We start from the raw sequence: 19,488 nt of genomic DNA, 5'->3' as shown, positions 1-19,488 counted from the left end.
TGAATATATGCAAGGAACTTAAGCTTTCTGTCAAAGATGAGTCCTAAGAACTTGACTTCTGTTGCAAGTGGAATAATAGTTTGCCCCATTTTTAACTCAGAATCTGAGTGAAGAAAGTTTTTGGCAAAAGTGTACACAGACTTTTTTCTGCTGAAAACCTAAAAACCTATCACTAAGAGTCCATGGACACACACACACACCAATTACTTGCTGAAGTTGTCTTATAATTCCCCTCATTTTAAAAGGCAGCAAACTGTGAAGTCATCAACATACAGAGCATTGGCTACAGTGGAAGGAAGCTGTTCAGTGACTGACTTAACTTTGATTGCAAAGAGAGTAGAACTTCAGACAAAGCCTTGGGGAACTCTCTTCTTGATGATATGGCCAAGATAGCATACTTCTCACAAGACTTGGAAGACTCAGCTAAAAAAGTTTTTAATAAATAAAGGAAAGTGCCCTCTGAGATTTAATGTCTCTTAATATGCCATATCTCCAGATTGTCATAAGCTTTTTCCATGTCAAAGAACACTGAAACCAGACGTTCTCGTTTCAGGAATGTCTCTTATACATGTTTCTAAATAGACCAAATGGTCCAAAGAGAACAATGTCTGTGAAAGCCACACTGTGTGTTGAAGAGAAGATCACCAATTTCTAAGCACCAGAGAGGTCTGAGATTAATCATTTTCTTCAATATCTTAAATAGCCAGCTGGGCAGAGCAATAAGTCAGTAATTGTTCTGTGTGTTGGATCCTTTCCTGGTTTTGGGATGGCAATGATACTTACTAAGAATCTGATTTTCCTCTATATAAGTATTCTGTTCTATAATAACAGAAAGAGATATCCATGGAAGTTGATAGAAGGTGTTTTATCATCTCATAATGGATGTCATCAGGACCTAATGCATTGGCACGAGACACTAAAAGAGCCGTTTTTAGTTCCTTCTTAATGAAGAACTGGTTATATGGCTGAATTTTATCTGCCAATAACATATTGGTAGAAAAGTTTAGCCACTGTTTCTCTTGTTGCTCTTTAAATAAAAAAAATTCAAGAGGATATGAAGCTATTGCTTAAATTATATCTGCAATACCTTTGGGATCAGAAATAATACATCCATTATGTTCTAATGTAGACAAACTGCGCTCTATATCTACCTTTCATTTTCTGCACTTTATCCCATACAATTTTTGCACTGGTTGTTTGATTTAATCAATGATATAATCATTAATCCAGACACCCCCATTAATCAATGGGGGGTGTCTGGAAGTTTATTTTTTTTATTTTTCAGTAGATATCCTTCACATAATTTTCTTCACTAGTGGGTTCTCATTGAATGGAATCATTTTTGGAGTTGTTTCGGGAGTAAGACTATTGGTCATGCGACTGATGTACTCCACAGAGAAGCACTAATGATTATTAAGTTCAGGTATAATGAAATTATCACAGTTAAATGAATATGTGAGTAAGTTGCTGCTGATATTTATTTAGCTGTCACCTTCTCAGAAAGAGGATATCAGGACAGGTGTGGCAGGTATCTTCCTCTTTGCATCCTGATATTCTCCTGACAGTTGACACATTCCGCTTTCTTTGCAGAGCAAGATTTATAATCATGCTTTTGGCTACCACATCGTGCATGAGTTGAGAGCCATGACAGGCAGTTTGGTATTTTCCATATTTCTTACATTTAAAGCACCTCAGTGGAAACAGGACAGTTAAAATAACTTGCTTTTAGAGATATTGAAGATTTAGGTGTATCAAAAGTATGGATAACGTTCCTGGTTGGAACCAGGTGACCATCACAAAGAGTGACAGGTATGTATCTCATACCTGTTACTCCTTGATCATTAAGCTCTGAACATATCTCCTCATCTTGAACATCAAGGAAATCCCATTCTGATATCACTTTCTGCTTTAGAAGAGTTGGGTGTTTTATGCAGTGTTACTGTAATTGGTATCTGACACATTGATGATGCTTTCAGTAGTTTTCTGAGTGTTGCTGACATGATGTTTCAAAAAGGATATCAACAGAATATAGTTTCTTAACTGTGTGGGAAGATTCTGCCAATCATTCTAAACCTTTTGAATAAAGAAGGGTGAAATTTTCCCTATTAGCATTTCACCTGGAGAGGTTGTTACTGGAAGAGAAGTAATGACTACAATGAATAGAAGATATGAAGAAGTAAGAGGTGAAATGGAAAAGCTTGTGAATAGGGATGAAGAGATAGATATTGTGTGTGAAGAGTGGATGCAGATGTGAATGCGAGAGCAAAAAAGAAAGGACTGAGATGACCTGATTGTGAAGAGAAAGGAAGAGATATAAGGGTTTTAGGGAGGTTTGTGAAATCGGTGGTGATGCAGAGGCGTCACATCTGAGAAATGGCATTGATGTTCTAATCTGATCCTGTGGCTTCCTCTCTTTGAGAGGGTTGCAGCTGATTACTAGGGAAATAGTGACGCAAGGTGGTTTCCTGTTGCCTTCCTTGCCATATTTTTATGACTGTAGCCTGTGTGTTCACAGGTCAGGTTTGCCTGCTTGCGGGATGAAAACCCCAGATAAACTGGCGGAAAAAACCCTGCTGTCCACACCCAAGACGCTAACTTGGCTATGGCTGAGGAAGATCCTTAAGCTCCTCACATCGTCAACAGGAATCGATGATGCAAAGTGCGAAGTGCAAAGCCACTAGGCTAACCGTGCGGACAATGGGACTCGTTATACAACCTAAATATTATATTTATTTAGGAATGCCAGAAGTATCTGAAATAAGGGGGAATGAAATTGCTGCATTGATTGAGTTCATTCACCCAAAAATTGTTGGAATAATGAAACATGGATAAGGATGACATCCTGACAGGAATATAGATGAAAGGACATTTTTTGCAAAGACAGATAAGGTAGAAAGGGAGGAGAAGAAGAAGCACGAAAGTTATACCTGTCCAAGCTGGAGATGCAAGAGGCAAACAATGACTGATTCTGAGGCAGTGTGGTGCAAGGCAGAGATAGATATGATGAAATATTTAGTTGAAAATGTTGCTACAAGCTTGGTAATTTGGAGAGCAGTGAGAAGGAAATATAGTAGCAAATAAAAAAAGGATGTTCAGTATGTGATTTTGATGATAGTAATACAGATTGGATTAAAGAGACTGCAATGAGAATGAGTTACTCAAGTATTTGAGAGACAACCACCTTCAGCATTGTAAAATCTCTCATGATAAAGTGACTTCATAATTTATCATGTTCAGTTTTACACTCTCTGTCCAAAAAGAAACCGAACTTTTGATAGAAAATAAAACACAGGCCAATTATCATTATTTAAATCATTTATTTCAATCAATATACTCTCCCTCAGCTTTGATACAGTGTTTGGCATGGTCAATTAATTCATTAAATGAGTTTTTTTATATTGGTTTTTTGAGATATTGTTGAGAGTCATGGTTACTGCTGCTTGAACGTTTTCAATGGTGTTTCCTTTCAATGTTGAAAGGAAAGCCATCGAACGTTTTTAATGGCTTTCCTTTCATCGGCAAAGGAAGAGAAAGAAGTCAGAGTGCTAAATCAGGTGAATACGGTGAGTGATCCAACACACAAACAGTTTTTGTTCAAAAACTGTCTCACAATGTTCAAACGATGAGATGGTGCATTATCGTGCAAAAGTGACCAACTGCCTGCATCATGATATTCATGCCGTAAGCGATGAATTCTCGCTATCAATTGCTTCAAAACTTCAAGATAAAACTCATTGTTGACTGTTTGGCCAGGCGGAACGAATTCTTTGTGGATAATGCCCTTGGAATTGTAGAAACAAATCAGCATTGTCTTTACTTTTGACTTCTCCAAATGACTTTTTTTTTGGATCCCCTCTTCTGGTGGTCTTCACTCAGCACTCTGTTTCGGGCTCATACTCAAAACACCACATTTCATCACCAGTAACGATTGGTTTTCAAGGAAATTTGAGTCCCTTACGAGCAGTTTTAATGAGGTCCTTGCAGTGTTCAATTCGATACATTTTTTGGTTGTCAGTCATCTTTTGGGGAACAAATCGTGAATTCAATTTACGAAGACCCAAACTCTCAGTCAAAATGTTGTGCACAGTTGATTCTGGAATCCCCAATTCATCTTCAATCAATCTCAAGGACGATTTCAGGTTTTCTTTGAAATCACGCACTTTTTTTGGATGTTAACTTTGCTCAGTCAGTCCAGTTTTTGGACGGCCCGGCTTTTCGTCGTCCTCAAGCATCTCACGATCACTTTGAAATCGCTTAAACCACTCGTAAACTTGAGTATGGATAAGCATTCATCACCATATGCTTTTTGAACATTTGATGCATTTTGGTAAAACTTTTACCAAGTTTAACACAAAAATCAATTGCAGCTCTCTGTTTGAAACTCATTTTCCAACCATTCGTCACAACACACAGTCACTCTTGGCACTATAACTCAGTTTCTAATGAAACAAATGTCATAAACAGTTGGCACAACACTAATGAAGGTTACTGCTATTGACAAGGTGCCACTAGTTTCTTCTATTTTCGAAAAGTTTGGTTTCTTTTTGGACAGAGGGTGTACGTGGTTTTTTTTTTTTTTTTTATAAGAGAATGTAATCAGAAAATTATTAAATTTTCCTTTATATAAAGAAATATTGTATTGAACCTTTGTTAGACTAATGTGGCAAATGACATCATCAAGTAACGCTACCAAATAAGTTAAGTCAAGAAAATAAATGCTAAGATTAGTGAGAAACTTCTGAAAATTGCTATGAATGAAACTTTTCAGAAACCTGGAAAAATTTACGTCATCATATCCAGAGGTCAATACATGACCAGTTTCGAGAGACGTGTGCAAGCTAACGTGACCGGTTTTGAGAGATATATGCTTGTGCACAATGGAGTTTCAGGCCTATAAAAGGTAGTTTGTCCACGAAGAAATTTGTCTTAGGATTTTTTGGCCTTCTCTTGCCTAAGTCCCCATAACGCCAAGAATCCTAAGACAAAATGACACTTCTCTTTCACTTCCGTTAGCAAAAGAGGTGTCATTTTGTCTTAGGATTCTTTCAGGACTTCTCTTGCCTAAGTCCCCGGTAATGCCAAGAATCACTGTCGGATGAAAGAGAAGTGTCATGAGCTCCTGGTTGTCTACCTAGATCGCCGGCATGTGAGAAATGCAGTTCCTTTCTTCCACATCGTGGAAGAAAGGAACTGCACATTGCTCTATATTAAGGATCCAATGAGTATGGATACAGTCGACTGTTCGGACAAGAAAGAAATTTGGTGGGAAAGACGAATGTACCAATAAATGGAAAGAAAGAAAGACAAAGAAGAGACATACGTGTGTACAAGAATTTGTTGTGAGAAACTGTCAGTTGAATGAATATTGTGAGTAGGTGAAATATTGAATAAGAATATATATCTATGCTTATGAAATATAGTATGTTAAAAGTGAATTAGGCTTATCAGAGGTAAGTTCTATATTCAGGTAATGTCATGCTGAATTGTAAGTTAGAGTAGAATTAACCTTAAAGTAGAAAGAACTAAGAGTAGCCAGAATACTGTAATGAATTTTGTGTATATAATGTATCGCTCTGTAAGTAATTCCCTTAGTCTTAATTAAATGGTTTGTAAACAACATACTGGACTGATTTCTGTCAATGCACTATCCCTAAAATATTCGAACCTGTATATGGTAGAAGTTTATGCGATTTACACCATGACTAAGTTAAAGTAAGGATAATATAAGCAGGGGGTACTTGACATCTTTGACTTTGGATTCTTATACTCTCACACCCAGCATATAGTCTAACCGGTGCACTCATTAAACAAATAAATTTGTTAGACTATCTAGCACAAGAGATAAGAGAAATAGATATATGGTGGCAGTTCATAGCTTTAGGCAGCCGACCAATAACAATAATTACATAAAAGAAAAGGAGGACAGTGGAAGTATAAGAAAGATAACAAAAGACGCAGTCAGAAAGAATAAAGAACATACAACAGCAAATATTACAGCACTACATAATGCAGGGTGATCGTAAAGTCATGCAACTGAAGGTCTGAATTTGAACCAATTGTTTCCAAATTATTATAGTCATTCCTTGCATCATTAGATATCACCATCATATTATTAACTATCGGAGATGCCGAGTTCACTGTGAGATGTAGGTTGTTCTCAGTGTAGAAAGTTTATTTTTCACTTGGTTAGACTATAATAAATTTAGTTTAATCCTTTATCCAAGTGTGAGCAAACAAAGTTTGCGCCTGAAAGTATCTTCAGGACTGGGGTAAGGTGGTACAACACCGGCCAACTCATTGCAAAGGTGGAGCAAGCTAACACCAATCCTATCTCAGTATCTCCCATAATGCAAAACACATCTCCTTGCGGATATGTATAATGTTATGCATTAAGGGAAGGGCCACTATCCAAACTAGTTTCGACCTTTATTGAGGTCTCTTCAGTGGGAGCCTGGCCCAAGTGGAGATACCAGGCAGAAGCATTAGCAAGGTCATCTTTACCTATAGGAGTTGCCAAACGGTGTGCCACCTTTTTATTAAATTACTCTGGATTTAGAGAAAGATGTTGAAAGCTTATTTTTCACTTGGTTAGACTATAATAAATTTAGTTTAATCCTTTATCCAAGTGTGAGCAAACAAAGTCTGTGCCTGAAAGTATCTTCAGGACGGTGTTCTTCTACAGCACCGGGCAAGGTGTTGTAGAAGAGACCTCAATAAAGGTTGAAACTAGTCTGGGTAGTGGCTCTTCCCTTAATGCATAACATTATACATATCTGCAAGGAGATGTGTTTTGCATTATGGGAAATACTGAGATAGGAAAGGAAGAGAGTTGTTTTCCATTTTGGAAAAACCGCCTTTCTGATCACGCACTCCAAACATACCACAGAATTGATTGGGAAAATACCAAGTCTTTACACCGCACCAAAACCTGGTTTGAGAAAAAATTTACAGTCATGTGAAATGCTCAAATACAACCCAAATCTCAACAAAAATGATGGCCTAACCATTTCAAGAATGTGGAGGACCCATCTACAACCTGTATAACAACCTAAACTAGCCATAGAAAAATCCCACTACAAGACAACCTAGTGAAATGTTTGTAACATTCAACAGCAACTGAAAGAAATCATATTATAACAATCAGAACTGTACAAATCCAGAAGAAGATTAATACATGAGGACTTTATTGTAGCTTATTGCAGTTGTATTTATTTATTTTTATTTTTTATCACTAGAGGTCAGGCTAGGGAAAAGGATTAATTAACTAAGTAGATTTAATTTACTGGTATACAGAGCTAGAGCATGTAGCTTAGTTCCTTATACACTTTTATCCTACCGATGATGGCCTCGATACAGGGGTCGAAACGTCGTTTTATTTTATCAGTAATTAATAAAATTATCTGTTCAACACATGTGTTTTTGTGTCCCTAAATTTATAAATATGAATGCTGATCACTGTGTAACCCTTAAAGAAAGAACATTTCAATAGCAACTGAAAACATCAGAGTGTGCATGTGCTTCACAAGGTGGCATCAAACCTGGTAAAAAGAGCACAAGTTTGCATTCACGAAGGAAGTGGTCATTATCAACACGTTATGAGGTTCCTATTCTTCTTATGTTATAAAGGTCTGATTATAGCTGTTTCATTTTTCTACGGGGTAACCATACTTATTATCACCCCCATGTAGAAGGCACATTAGGTTCAAAAGGTAGGGTCTTTTATTTGATCATCTCATCTCATCAGAGGATGGTCTTATAGATGGGGCATCAAATCTCCCTCCAGTTGATGAGACTGACTATCAAGTGATCACCTAGATGGTGGTCAGTCATATGAGGTTTTCCGTGATAAAAGGATATATGCTGAAATATAACACTGAGATAAATATAAAAGAGATAGTTACCCAAAAACTATCAGGCAGAGGTAATATTTAAATGTATTCCAGGTTTGTAGATTAAATAAGGTATATGTAAAATGGATCAATGAAGAGGTTAGGCATGAACTCTGAAAGAAGGCATTATGGAAGAAGCAAAAGGAGTGGTAATAATCAGTTGCTCAATGGACAAGCAAGGAAGGTGATTTGTTTGGTAATGACAGCAAAAAATGCCATATCAGCAGCAGCAGTTAGCTAATGAGTCCAAAAAAATCCAAGGAATTCTTTCAATACTCAGCCATTTCATCTTTGATTCCTGAATTTTAAAACCTTACACTTTGCAAATGAAATGACATCCACAGTCACTTGCCCATTCACCCAATCTATTCAAGTCTTGCAAAATCACAGCATCTGCGGTACTACTCAGTTCTTCTCAACTTTGCATTATTTGTAAACAACTGCATAAAATCATTAAACTTTTCCAGATAGTATGGTTCAGAGAATAACTGAAAATTTCCTTCATAACTTGTCCATAAGAACTCATAAGATCAACAGTATTCAGCAGTATATCATACTTACCTAGAACTTGGACTTGACCTAATCTAGACTATCTCATAAGTTATCCTCCTGATAGATTCTTTAGTTTTTCCATTTACAAAAAAAAACTACTTTCACCAAAAGATATATTCATGTTCACTCCAAGCATCCTTCTAGCCAAAAGTATGGCATCATAAAAATCATTGCCAAACCAGCCTGTGTTATTAGCTCTGATAAGGTTATATTAATTTTGATCATATATGAAATGATAACTGCTTAAATGTTCATAAAATATTTATTTAGTATTTTATTAATAGTAAGCATTTGATATATTAAAACTGGATGATTATTCTCTTAAAAACACTTCCGAAAGAGTTACCCAAATCTTAAAAAAAAAAAAAAAAAAAAAAAAAAAAAAAAAAAAAAAAAAAAAAAAAATTTACTACCTTCTTCTCTCAAGATTAAAAGATATCTTCCATGTTTTCCTTGTTCAAAAGACAAAGTACATCTCTGGTCTTGTTGACACAATAGCTGGTTAAATCGGTTATTCTACTGAGATGAGGTGACGAACATATGAAATATATCCATTTCCATTAATATGACATGCACAGATTAGGTGACCATTTCATTAACAGTAGTCATCATATTAAACGGCAAGATATGACACTTATTCATCATGGTTTTTTAACCATTTTCTAAATTATTCAAAGAATGCTAGGTGGAGTCAAATCTTAACAATACTGATTCCAGATCATTCTTTTGCATAAGCTGTTAATTGTTTAATCATCATGTTTATCAAGGATTTAGGTCTAAAGTGGCCTGTTCTGGCCAGTTAGAAGTCATCATTGAATCTCTTTAGAAGACGTCCTGGTTATCTTTTTTCCCTAGTGATTTGCAATTTAAGGTTTGTTTTAGTGATATTTCTGTTTTCATTCTTTCAACGTGTTCCATCCATTTATGTTTATATTTTTTAATATTACTGATTCCTGGTTTAATTCTTTCATAATTTCTTCATTTCTTTTGCGATCGAATAGAGTATACTTTGCAGTTTTTCTCATAAACTTCATATCAGCTGTTATTAATCTCTGTCTTTTTGTTTTTTTTTTTGCCCAGATTTCACTTACATATAATAAGGCTGGTAGGGCTAATGTATTGTATACTTTTAGTCTGGTTTGTTTTTGTACTAGGTTTGGTTTAAATATAGAGTTAATTACACCTGTTATTTTTAAATATTTTGCAATTTTTAGGTTTATATCTTTTTAATTTTGATATGTAATCATACATCCTATGTAGTTAAATGAATGCACCTGTTTTAAAATCTTGTTATCTATTACTAATTTAGTTCTAACTGGATCTTGTCCTTTAAAGGCCATCATTTTTGATTTTTCTTTTGATATTATCATTTCATAATCTTTGCTATCTCATTTAAATTTAAAATATCTTTCTGTAAGTTACCTTCAGAATTTGTAATTATTTGGTCATCAGCAAAATCAGGAGAGTGTTTAAGTTCACAGTAGGAGAAAGTTTAATACCTTGATGGAAATTTTTATTCCATTTTATTATTATTTCATTTAGATAAATATTAAAAAGAGTTGCTGAAAGGGGACATCCCTGTCAGACTCCTTGGTTTCTCTATCTCAGATATGATAATTCATAATTTAATGTTATTTGTAATTGATTATTTTCATATATACTTATGAAAGTTTTTAGAATGTTATTTGGTATTTGTGTTTCTTTTAGTATATTAAATAAACTGCTTCTTTATCAATGCATTTTCAAAGTCAATAAATGTAATATGTGTTTCTAAATTGTATTCTCTTCTTTTCTCTATTATTGATTTTAGGCAAAAGGCTGGGTCTATACACAACTGTCCTTTTCTAAATCCATTCTATATTTCTAAAATAGAGTTTCCAGAATATTTTATTAGTTTGTTATTTAAAATTTTGCTATATAGTTTGTAACAGGAATTTAGAATATTTATATCTCTTTAATTTTTAGGGTCATCTCCACTACCCTTTTTTAAAGATAGGGATCACTGTTGCTTAACACGTTCGCTGCAAACTATAAGTATACTTGTAATTGGTATATGAGCCTTACAAGCCAACTATGAATATATTTATATGATGCTTGCTGCTGGCAACAAGATTACTCGTAATGACATTGAAGAATTGAAAGTGCTTGGCGTGCGGAGCGTAGCAGCGAAAGTGTGTATACTCATAGTTGGTATATGAGCCGCACAAGTCAACTACAAATGTACTCGTATGTCGATTACCACTGGAAATGAGATTACTTGTACTGGCCTTGAAGAAGTGAAATTGCTTAGCGTGCGGTAACAAACTATGCCTGAGGAGCGTGGCAGCGAATGTGTTAATTCTTAATTGTTTAATAAACTTTATTATTATCCTTCAAAAGTTTTTTTTTTATCCCTTAATTTACTGTCATAACATGATAATACCTCTCTCTCGCAAATATATATATTTTTTTCATCTTTTTTTGACTGACTGAAACAGAGAAAATAGATAAGTTAATTTAATGGAGTATACATGTTTCGTCAAAATGACTTCTTCAGGTGTGGTAACACTTAAAGCAAATTAAAATAACCATAAAAACACTGGGCCATTATAATAACAGACTTGTAAACTGAAGTTAAGTTTGAATTGTCATTATAGTCTGTTCTGTAGTTCTATTGTTGTGCAAATGCGAGCGTATGAGTTCACGCTTATGCCACTATCTAATGGCAGAACTATGCGAGTCAGGTAGACTATAATTGAGGTTGCTGTTGATTGTCTAGGACAATTTCTTTGGATTCAACTATGCACCGTTCCACTTCATCGTGGCAAATATAAACGTTTGATGTTGCGTTCCAATCTACTCCGTGTTGGCGGCCTTCATCGTTTGTGTTCACTGAAAATAAGACATGACTTGAGAGTGTGCCTGCTCTGATTCGATTGTATGAAATGTCTCTCTGATGTTCCTCTAGCCGTAGGAGGATTGACTTCTCAGTCTGGCTATAGTATGGCCTCCCACAATCACATTATTTTATATACACCGAGGAACTGAAGATGGTTACGAGCTTGTTTTGGGTGGCTTAGAATTGACCTTAGTTTTGGAAGAGTTGAAAAACACATTTTTATATTAAATTTTTTCAAAATTCTTCCTAGTTTCCGAGAGAGCGATATAGTTTCCTCTTAATGTTTTTGGAAGAGTATACAATTTTTTAAGAAAGTTCTTTCAGGATATTTTAGTTCATTTTTTAGTTCTTCTTCATCGGACAATGCTGAGTGAGCATGGTGAGCCAATGTGGAAATGATACCTAACTTTCGTGTAGGATAGTGATGTGAGGATGCATGTAGATATCTGAGTGTGTTGATTTCCTGAAGATTGAGATCCTTAAAGAATCAGATATCTTAGTAAGCTTCATGTCTAGAAATTAAAGGGAACCATTTTCTTCAATCTCTACGGTAAATTTTTATGTCTTGGTGGAAGTTGTTTAAATGATTTAGGAAGATGTGAAGATTCTCTATACCATACTCCCAAATAAGGAATATGTCGTCCACATAGCAGAGCCATGTTCTAGGCTTTAATGTTGCTTTAGAGATGGCTTTTACTTCAAGGAAATTCTTGAAGTCAAAAAAAGATGAACATATCTAATCACTGAGTCAATGTAACTAATGATCATATATATATATATATATATATATATATATATATATATATATATATATATATTGCACATTCATTTTGAATCTAATATTACAGTCTTTTAAAGATTTTTTTATGCTGAAAAAAAAAAAAGTTGTTAAAAATCTAGCATGTGAAAACCACATTTATGATTAATAGATGCAAATTAATGAAACATTCCCGAAAAATAAATATTACTAAAAGGAGATTTAGCAAACAATGGAATTAATTAAAAAATGAAAACAAAAGTCCATATTTTAATAAATGTTATATATTATAGCAGCTGGTTATATTATGTTTTCTGTTTACAAGCATTTTTCTTGTTGGTTTTGATGATGCTGTTGTGACAATGGTGAAATGTTAATAGATGCTCCTTGTTAAGGAGCACTTTTTATTGATATTTATGTATTTTTTGTTGAAAGTTTCACTTTAACTCATTGGGTATCACATTATGATAAGGAGATATTGAAAAAATGTTCTATATAAAAAGTTGACAGTCTGGTTGGCATATCCATCCTCCAACCAACAAACTGCAGGTTCGAATCCCGCTGTGAACATGGATGTATGCGATTGTCTTTAAGTGGGAAATGAATTTCATTGCCTGGTACCAGACCATCTGCTTACTGGAGGCTCCAAGCCTTGAAAAAGGATACTGCTCTGCCAAGAGCAGGGCAATATCTGCATTATATATCCACAAAGTATTCTTCATAAAAATATATTTTTAAAAACTATAAAATTATATTTTAAAATTTCAAGTATTCCAAAAAAAAATATTTATTCACCTTCAGTTGTCAGCTTGGTCAGCACAAATATCAAATAATTATTAAAATCAGGATACTTGTTTAATTCTTCTAGTTTCTGAAAAAACACTGTTAAGGCATACACCATCACAATAATTATAACTGTGACAATTCCCACATTTTATAAATCATAATCTACTGTATTCATAAATTTTCAAAATTTTAAAGTTATAATTCATGTATGATCTACTAATTTTTAATATCTTCCTTCTTCTTTAAAATCACAATAATTTATTCCATTGAAATAAAATTACATATGAAATTATTTCAAGCAAGAATGATACTGATCAATACTAATGTCTTTAGGTAGCTAAAATTTTTCATATATGAATTAAATATCATGCAAATTGAGTGGAAATCAATGGAATTTCCACTGATTCCCCTTTTTTCTTTGAAAGCTTCTAACATTCAGGAGCAAATGCTGGTCTTGAAATTCATGCTTGCTCTTGTTATCATTCAGGATAGTGAGAGGTGTGATTGATTAGCAGAATAATGAATTATTGACCATTTAAAACTATACATTTAGAAATTTATGTACATTTAATCATACAAATACAACATTTATTTTACAAATGATATTCTATCTTTTTCAATTTAGCTACTTGAATACAAATTCTACCCTATGATTCTTCTTTATGAACTGGTCAATAACATCACCATAAACAGTTGGTTGTAACTTAATTTTCCCAAGCAACATGCACACTTGTAAAGGCTGGTTGAAGCTCACTGACTAGAGCTACGTTGAATAGAGCTGTGTGCATGCATGAAATCACAGTGCTGCTGTGAGGATCTGGAAGCTCTGACAACCGAGCAAGCCAAGGTAGCTTTCACTAGACGAGCAAGCATCGGCCTTCGATACACAACGCAAAGCTCAATTATTATTGCCGTTCAAGCTTAAGACATCTTCTGTCTACAAAAATAAAAGCCTAAATGGAATACTTATAAATGCATGCATTTATTAACAAATAAATATTACTTCTTTCATAATGAGCTTGCGTAGCAAGCATAGCAAGCATGGAGAATTCGCCCCTGCTAAGATTCTATTTTTAACATGCACAGCTCTCATATATTAATTCCTGCTGATCACTCTATACAGTAGTTTGTTAAAATTAAGGATGAAGTAGAAACCTATTCAGAGCTTATATATTAATAAGCAAAGACAAAAACAACACACTTGCCTACCAAAAAGCAAGAAACACATTGGATTAAAAAAATTAAAGAGAAAGTTAATTTATGCATTTTGGTTTACTAATCTCTGGCTTGCATTCTGAATGTCAAAGTGAAACTAACTTAGAAATGTGATGAGTAAGAAAATGCTTTTTTGAAAAAAATAATCCAAACAGAATTAACACTAGAGTTGTTTAATGAGGGAATCCGTTTTCCTAGCCAAATATTCATTTCTGTAAACACCTTATTAAGAAGTTGAAAGTTTATTTTTCATTTGGTTAGACTATAATAAATTTAGTTTAATCCTTTATCCAAGTGTGAACAAACAAGTTTGCATCTGAAAATATCTTCAGGACTGGGGGAAGGTAGTACAACACCGGGCAACTCGTAGCAAAGGTGGACCAAGCTAACATCACTTCTATCTCAGTATCTCCCATAATGCAAGACACATCTTGCGGATATGTATAATGTTATGTTACCCAGACTAGTTTCGATCTTTATTGAGGTCTCTTCAGTGGGAGCCAGGCCCAGAAGTGGAGATACCAGGCAGAAGCAATGGCGAGGTCATCTTTACCTATAGGAGTTGCCAAAAGGTGTGCCACCTTTTTATTAAATTACTCTGAATTTAGAGAAAGATGTTGAAAGTTTATTTTTCACTTGGTTAGACTATAATGCTTCTGCCTGGTATCTCCACTTCTGGGCCTGGCTCCCACTTAAGAGACCTCAATAAAGGTCGAAACTAAATTCCCACATAAACCCAATGTTTGGCTACACTATGTAGATGATGTGTTCTCCATTTGGTCACATGGCCTTTATGTTTCCAACATTTTCTTAACTTATCTAAATGGCCAACATCCCAAGATGTTGGTTGTTTAGATGTGTTAAGAAATCGTTGGAAACCTCTCTCACCTTAAAAAAGGAAAACAGTAAGTCTCCTCTTCCTAGATACTTTGATTACATGCCAGCCTGGTGGATCACCAGCATTCTCCATTTACACAAAACCCACACACACACTGGTAGATAAATTCACCAAGTCACTCCTGCCCCTCTCAACAATATGAGATTATGAAAACCCTATATAACAGGGAAAAATTAATCAGTTCTTATAACAGTGCTCTGACCACATTCTCGACATTTCCTTATCCAATGGCTACAATCCCAACCAAATGCAAAAAATATTAAAACTCCAAAACTGCACATACACACCTCCCGTCCCCTCCAGAACAGAGATTGCACAAAATCTGTCACAATTCCAGATAACTAAGCTGATTCTTCTTATTCCTTTAAATGTCAACCTATTGCATCTCCAATATTTCAATGTAGGCAGCCTGTATATCTTTTTTTTGGTATACCAACTGGTCTTTTCATATTTGGTTTCCAGTCTCTGGTAAGTTTAACTATTCTTTTAAGTCTAACCTATTAAATAACATTTAATGCATTTATTGTCTGTAACTGATTTATGGATTTATCTGTTGTATTTTTCGTGTTTCTATTCTTGTTTCACATGCATATGTCAAGAGCAGTAAGAATGCTCATTTATATATCCTTACTCTTGTTAGATCTTTATTTTTCCATATAGTTGAATTTAGACATCCTGATGTTTTATTAGCCTTCACAGATTGTTCTTTTATTTCATCCTGTGTTATATTTTTACTGTTCACAGTTATTCCTAGGTATTTAAATTCATCACTTGTTGCAATATTTTTCCATTTAATTCTAATTTACATCTAACTGGTTCTTTTGTAATGGCTATTGTTGTGGATATCATTATAAAATTCATGACATGTACCCTGAGGGGGGGGGGGTATGGATGTTATGACAGTACTACATGAAAAGCTACATCATTAGTAACTTCCTATCAACAATTCTGATATACAGACATATATGTATAAGTTGGTTGCTCACAACTCTTAATTTTTTTAGGAAATAATGTACACTAAAATATTAATTATTCAAACTTTAATTAATACTTTGCTATATTTCAACAATGTTACAGTGCCATCATCAGGGATCCCAAAAACAATGATATGTGCATGTAGGAACTAACATTGAGCAATGAGGCTGAAGAAAGGCAACCAAAGTCAGGCCTACAGTCCTAAATAGTAGGCTAAATTTGAGTCTCAGCCATTGGGCTGAAGATCTGAGGATGAGTGCTTCCCAAATTTGGTACAGTCTCATGCACCCAATCTACTGAGGTGTTTGGAGTCTCTCAGAGCTGAGGCAGATTCAAGGAATAGCCACTCACATTTGTATTTGCTGTGGTATAATAGAAAAGGAAAACAAACAGTTTCCCATTCTTGGAAGTTTTTTTCACTTGGTTAGACTATAAATTATATATTTAGTTTAATCCTTTATCCAAGTGTAAGCAAACAAAGTTTGAACCTGAAGAATCTTCAGGACTGGGGCAACTCGTGGCAAAGGTGGAATAAGTTCTCATCACTTTCCTTAGTATCCCATAATGCAAAGCAGATCTCATTGCAGACACGTATAATGCTATGCATTATGGGAAGGGTCACCAGACAGATTTCGACCTTTATTGAGGTCTCTTCAGTGGGAGCCAGACCTAGAGGTGATACCAAGGTTGTTATGGAAATATGGCAGAACTCATATTTCCATATGCTAGTTTAATAATAAGGTGTCATCACATTATTATTAAATTCTTCTGGATTAGAGAAAAATGTTGGAAGTTTTTTTCACTTGGTTAGACTATAAATTATATATTTAGCTTAATCTTTTATCCAAGTATATTATGTATAGTGACCTTTCCCATAAAGCATAGCATTATACATGTCTGCAAGGAGCAGGGGCGCGACAGTAGTGTCCAGCACATGTGTGCAAAACTTTAGTTGGCACCCATATACCCCTCCCCCAATAAAAAATCACTTTATAAAAATGTATCAGTGAGTAAAAATGAAATATGAAATATATTAATTATAAGTTTATTGAACAAAAAGCAGAAATTATAAAAAAAAAGGTATAAAAAACAATAAACATACAAGAAGGGTACAAAAACAACAAAAATAATTTGGAAAAAATAAATTAAGTAAATAATAGTAACTTACAAGTATATAAAATAGGAACATATTAAACATTATTGGGTAAAGAAATAGTTAAATAAATATTTAAACAGAAAGAAAAATCACTTTGTGAATTGAACTTTTCTAGTTTTCATTAATGAAAATTCTCGAATAATATCATGTATATCAAGTCCATCCAAATATCTCACTCTAATGATATGATGGCAAGATTTGAAAATCTGTCTAGTACCATTGTGGAGAGCAAGTAGTTTTTAATAATTTTAAGTGAGTAAAAATGAAATATGAAATATATTAATTATAAGTTTATTGAACAAAAAACGGAAATTATAAAAAAAAAAGGTATAAAAAACAATAAACATACAAGAAGGGTACAAAAACAACAAAAATTGGATTTTGATTCAGGGGTTCGAGGTTATATGAGTATTTTGTGTGTCTTTATAACATATTTTATTGGGGCTGTCGCCGCTAGAGGGATTCGTAGCGTGTAGAGTTCGTGAAAGCTCCGGATAAGATAAGTATTATTTTCAATTATCGTTGATAAATTTATTTAATATTGTGTAGTTTTGTTTGCCTTGTGTCTCTTAGTGCATCTTTTTGTGTGTTTTTGGTGTGTTATAATTTATAATTTGATAAAATACGTTGCAAGTTAGTATGGCTCCAGTACAAAGGAAAATGGTGGCCAGTAATGATGGTTCGCCATCTTTATCAAAGAACGATAGTATAAAAGAGATGATTCAGTGTACTAGCTGCAAAATATACGCTTTGCGGAGTGCGGTCAGAGTGTGGTTAGATGATAATAAAGGAGTGAATGTGTGTAGAAAATGTAGGGAGAATGAAAAATTGAAGAGTATTTCGGATTGTGAATGTGATATTTTTGTCAAACTTCAGAATGAAGAAAATAGGGATATGACAAGAAATGGCGAGGTTGTACCAGAGAATTGTGAGAGTGTGAATGTAGAAAGTGTGAATGATAGTATTAATGGTTTTACTGAGAATAAAAAAGATGAGATAGACGCAATGAGTGAGATCGCGTTGTTGAATGGTGCGATACAAAGGGCAAAACAGCAACTAGCGCGTATGAGCAAAAGTGAACTGAATGAACCAGCCAATAATAAAAAGTATGACAGGAAAAATAGACATATGAGTGTGAACATGAACAAAAGGTGTGATAGTAGAGGTGTGATAGTAGAGGATTTGACAAAATCGCACCAACCTGGTGCGACCATAAAGGATGTAACTGAGTCTATTAGAGAGCAAAAGGAAAGGGTGAAAGAAATGATTGTTGTGGCAGGTACGAATGATTTGAAAGGAGACAAAATGGAAATGATAGAAAATCTGAATGAACTGTTTGAGGTAGCAAAAGAAAAGAGTGAAAGAGTTAGAATGATTAGTCTTTTGCCACAGTATGACAGTGAAATGTTTAAAAGGAGGGCCATAATTGCAAATGACTTTATGCGTGGGTTATGTATGACGAGTGGTGTGGAATTTGTGGACGTGTGGAGTGAGTTCGATGGGCGAAAGGATCTATATAAGATGGATGGCTTGCATTTGAATATTTACGGTGTAAGAAGACTTGAGAAAGCGTTGCTGAATGTGGTGGATGTGCAAATTCAGGGAAACTAGATTTATTAAGGAGGGGGGGAGGAGAGTAGATATACAGTCCTTAGGGAGGCATTCTTGTGTAGTGGCTTAAGTGCTGTGAGGACATTATGTTGGAGGTTTAATGGATTTTTTACAACACTCAAAAAGAATTAAAATAGAATTTAATACTTCCTATATTTCGTCCTAGTCACTAGGACATCTACGGGGATTACAAAAACAATTAATGTAACATGCACACAAAAACTTACAATACTAAGCCCAACCACGTGGGTGACACTAAAGTCCTATCTAGGTGGAGCGCCCTCTAAGGGCGGTCGTAGGTGGCCTGGAATGTAAGGTGGGACCTCTGGTGATGAGTGTTTCCCAAATCTTCGGAAGCTTAATGCAACCGTATTTATTTAGACTTGGTTGGTTTCTGAGAGCTGCTGCTGCTTCTAAGAAAAGTCTCTCTTTCTTGAATTTGCTGTGGTGGAGCATGGTGGTTTTCTTCCATGATGCTCTGTGGGTGGTGTCCAACACATGGTCAGCAAAGCCTCAATATCAATACATCTGTGGGATTGGATGGTATACCAGCTCGTGTTGTACGAGAAGCAGCTAAAGAATTGTCAGTACCCTTGACCATTTTGTTTAATTTGAGTCTCGGGTCTGGGTTAGTCCTGATGGGGTGGAAAGAGGGGAAAATAGTTCCACTGCATAAAGGTGGTTCCAAGACTGCTGTTGTAAATTACCGACCGATTAGCATATCAGGAATCATTGTCAAGGTCTTAGAGAAATCAGTCAAGAAAAGAATAC

General features: G+C 34.8%; 1 protein-coding gene across 3 annotated transcripts in view; it reads right to left on the bottom strand.

The window, feature by feature from the left end:
* Tnpo (transportin 1) overlaps positions 1 to 19,488 on the bottom strand; it is a 491,580-nt gene that overhangs the window by 437,061 nt on the left and 35,031 nt on the right. For all 3 annotated transcript variants that reach the window (XM_090390863.1, XM_090390862.1, XM_090390864.1), the window contains one exon: positions 12,872 to 12,947. In XM_090390863.1, coding sequence (XP_090246989.1) covers positions 12,872 to 12,947 — 76 coding nt within the window. The remainder of the gene's footprint in view (positions 1 to 12,871; positions 12,948 to 19,488) is intronic.

This window comes from Typopeltis vanoorti, chromosome 3, assembly GCF_054136105.1.
Source record: "Typopeltis vanoorti isolate ZY-2024b chromosome 3, IOZ_Tvanoo_1.0, whole genome shotgun sequence".
In the NCBI taxonomy this organism is placed as follows: domain Eukaryota; kingdom Metazoa; phylum Arthropoda; class Arachnida; order Uropygi; family Thelyphonidae; genus Typopeltis; species Typopeltis vanoorti.
This window is presented reverse-complemented; position numbering and strand designations above follow the sequence as displayed.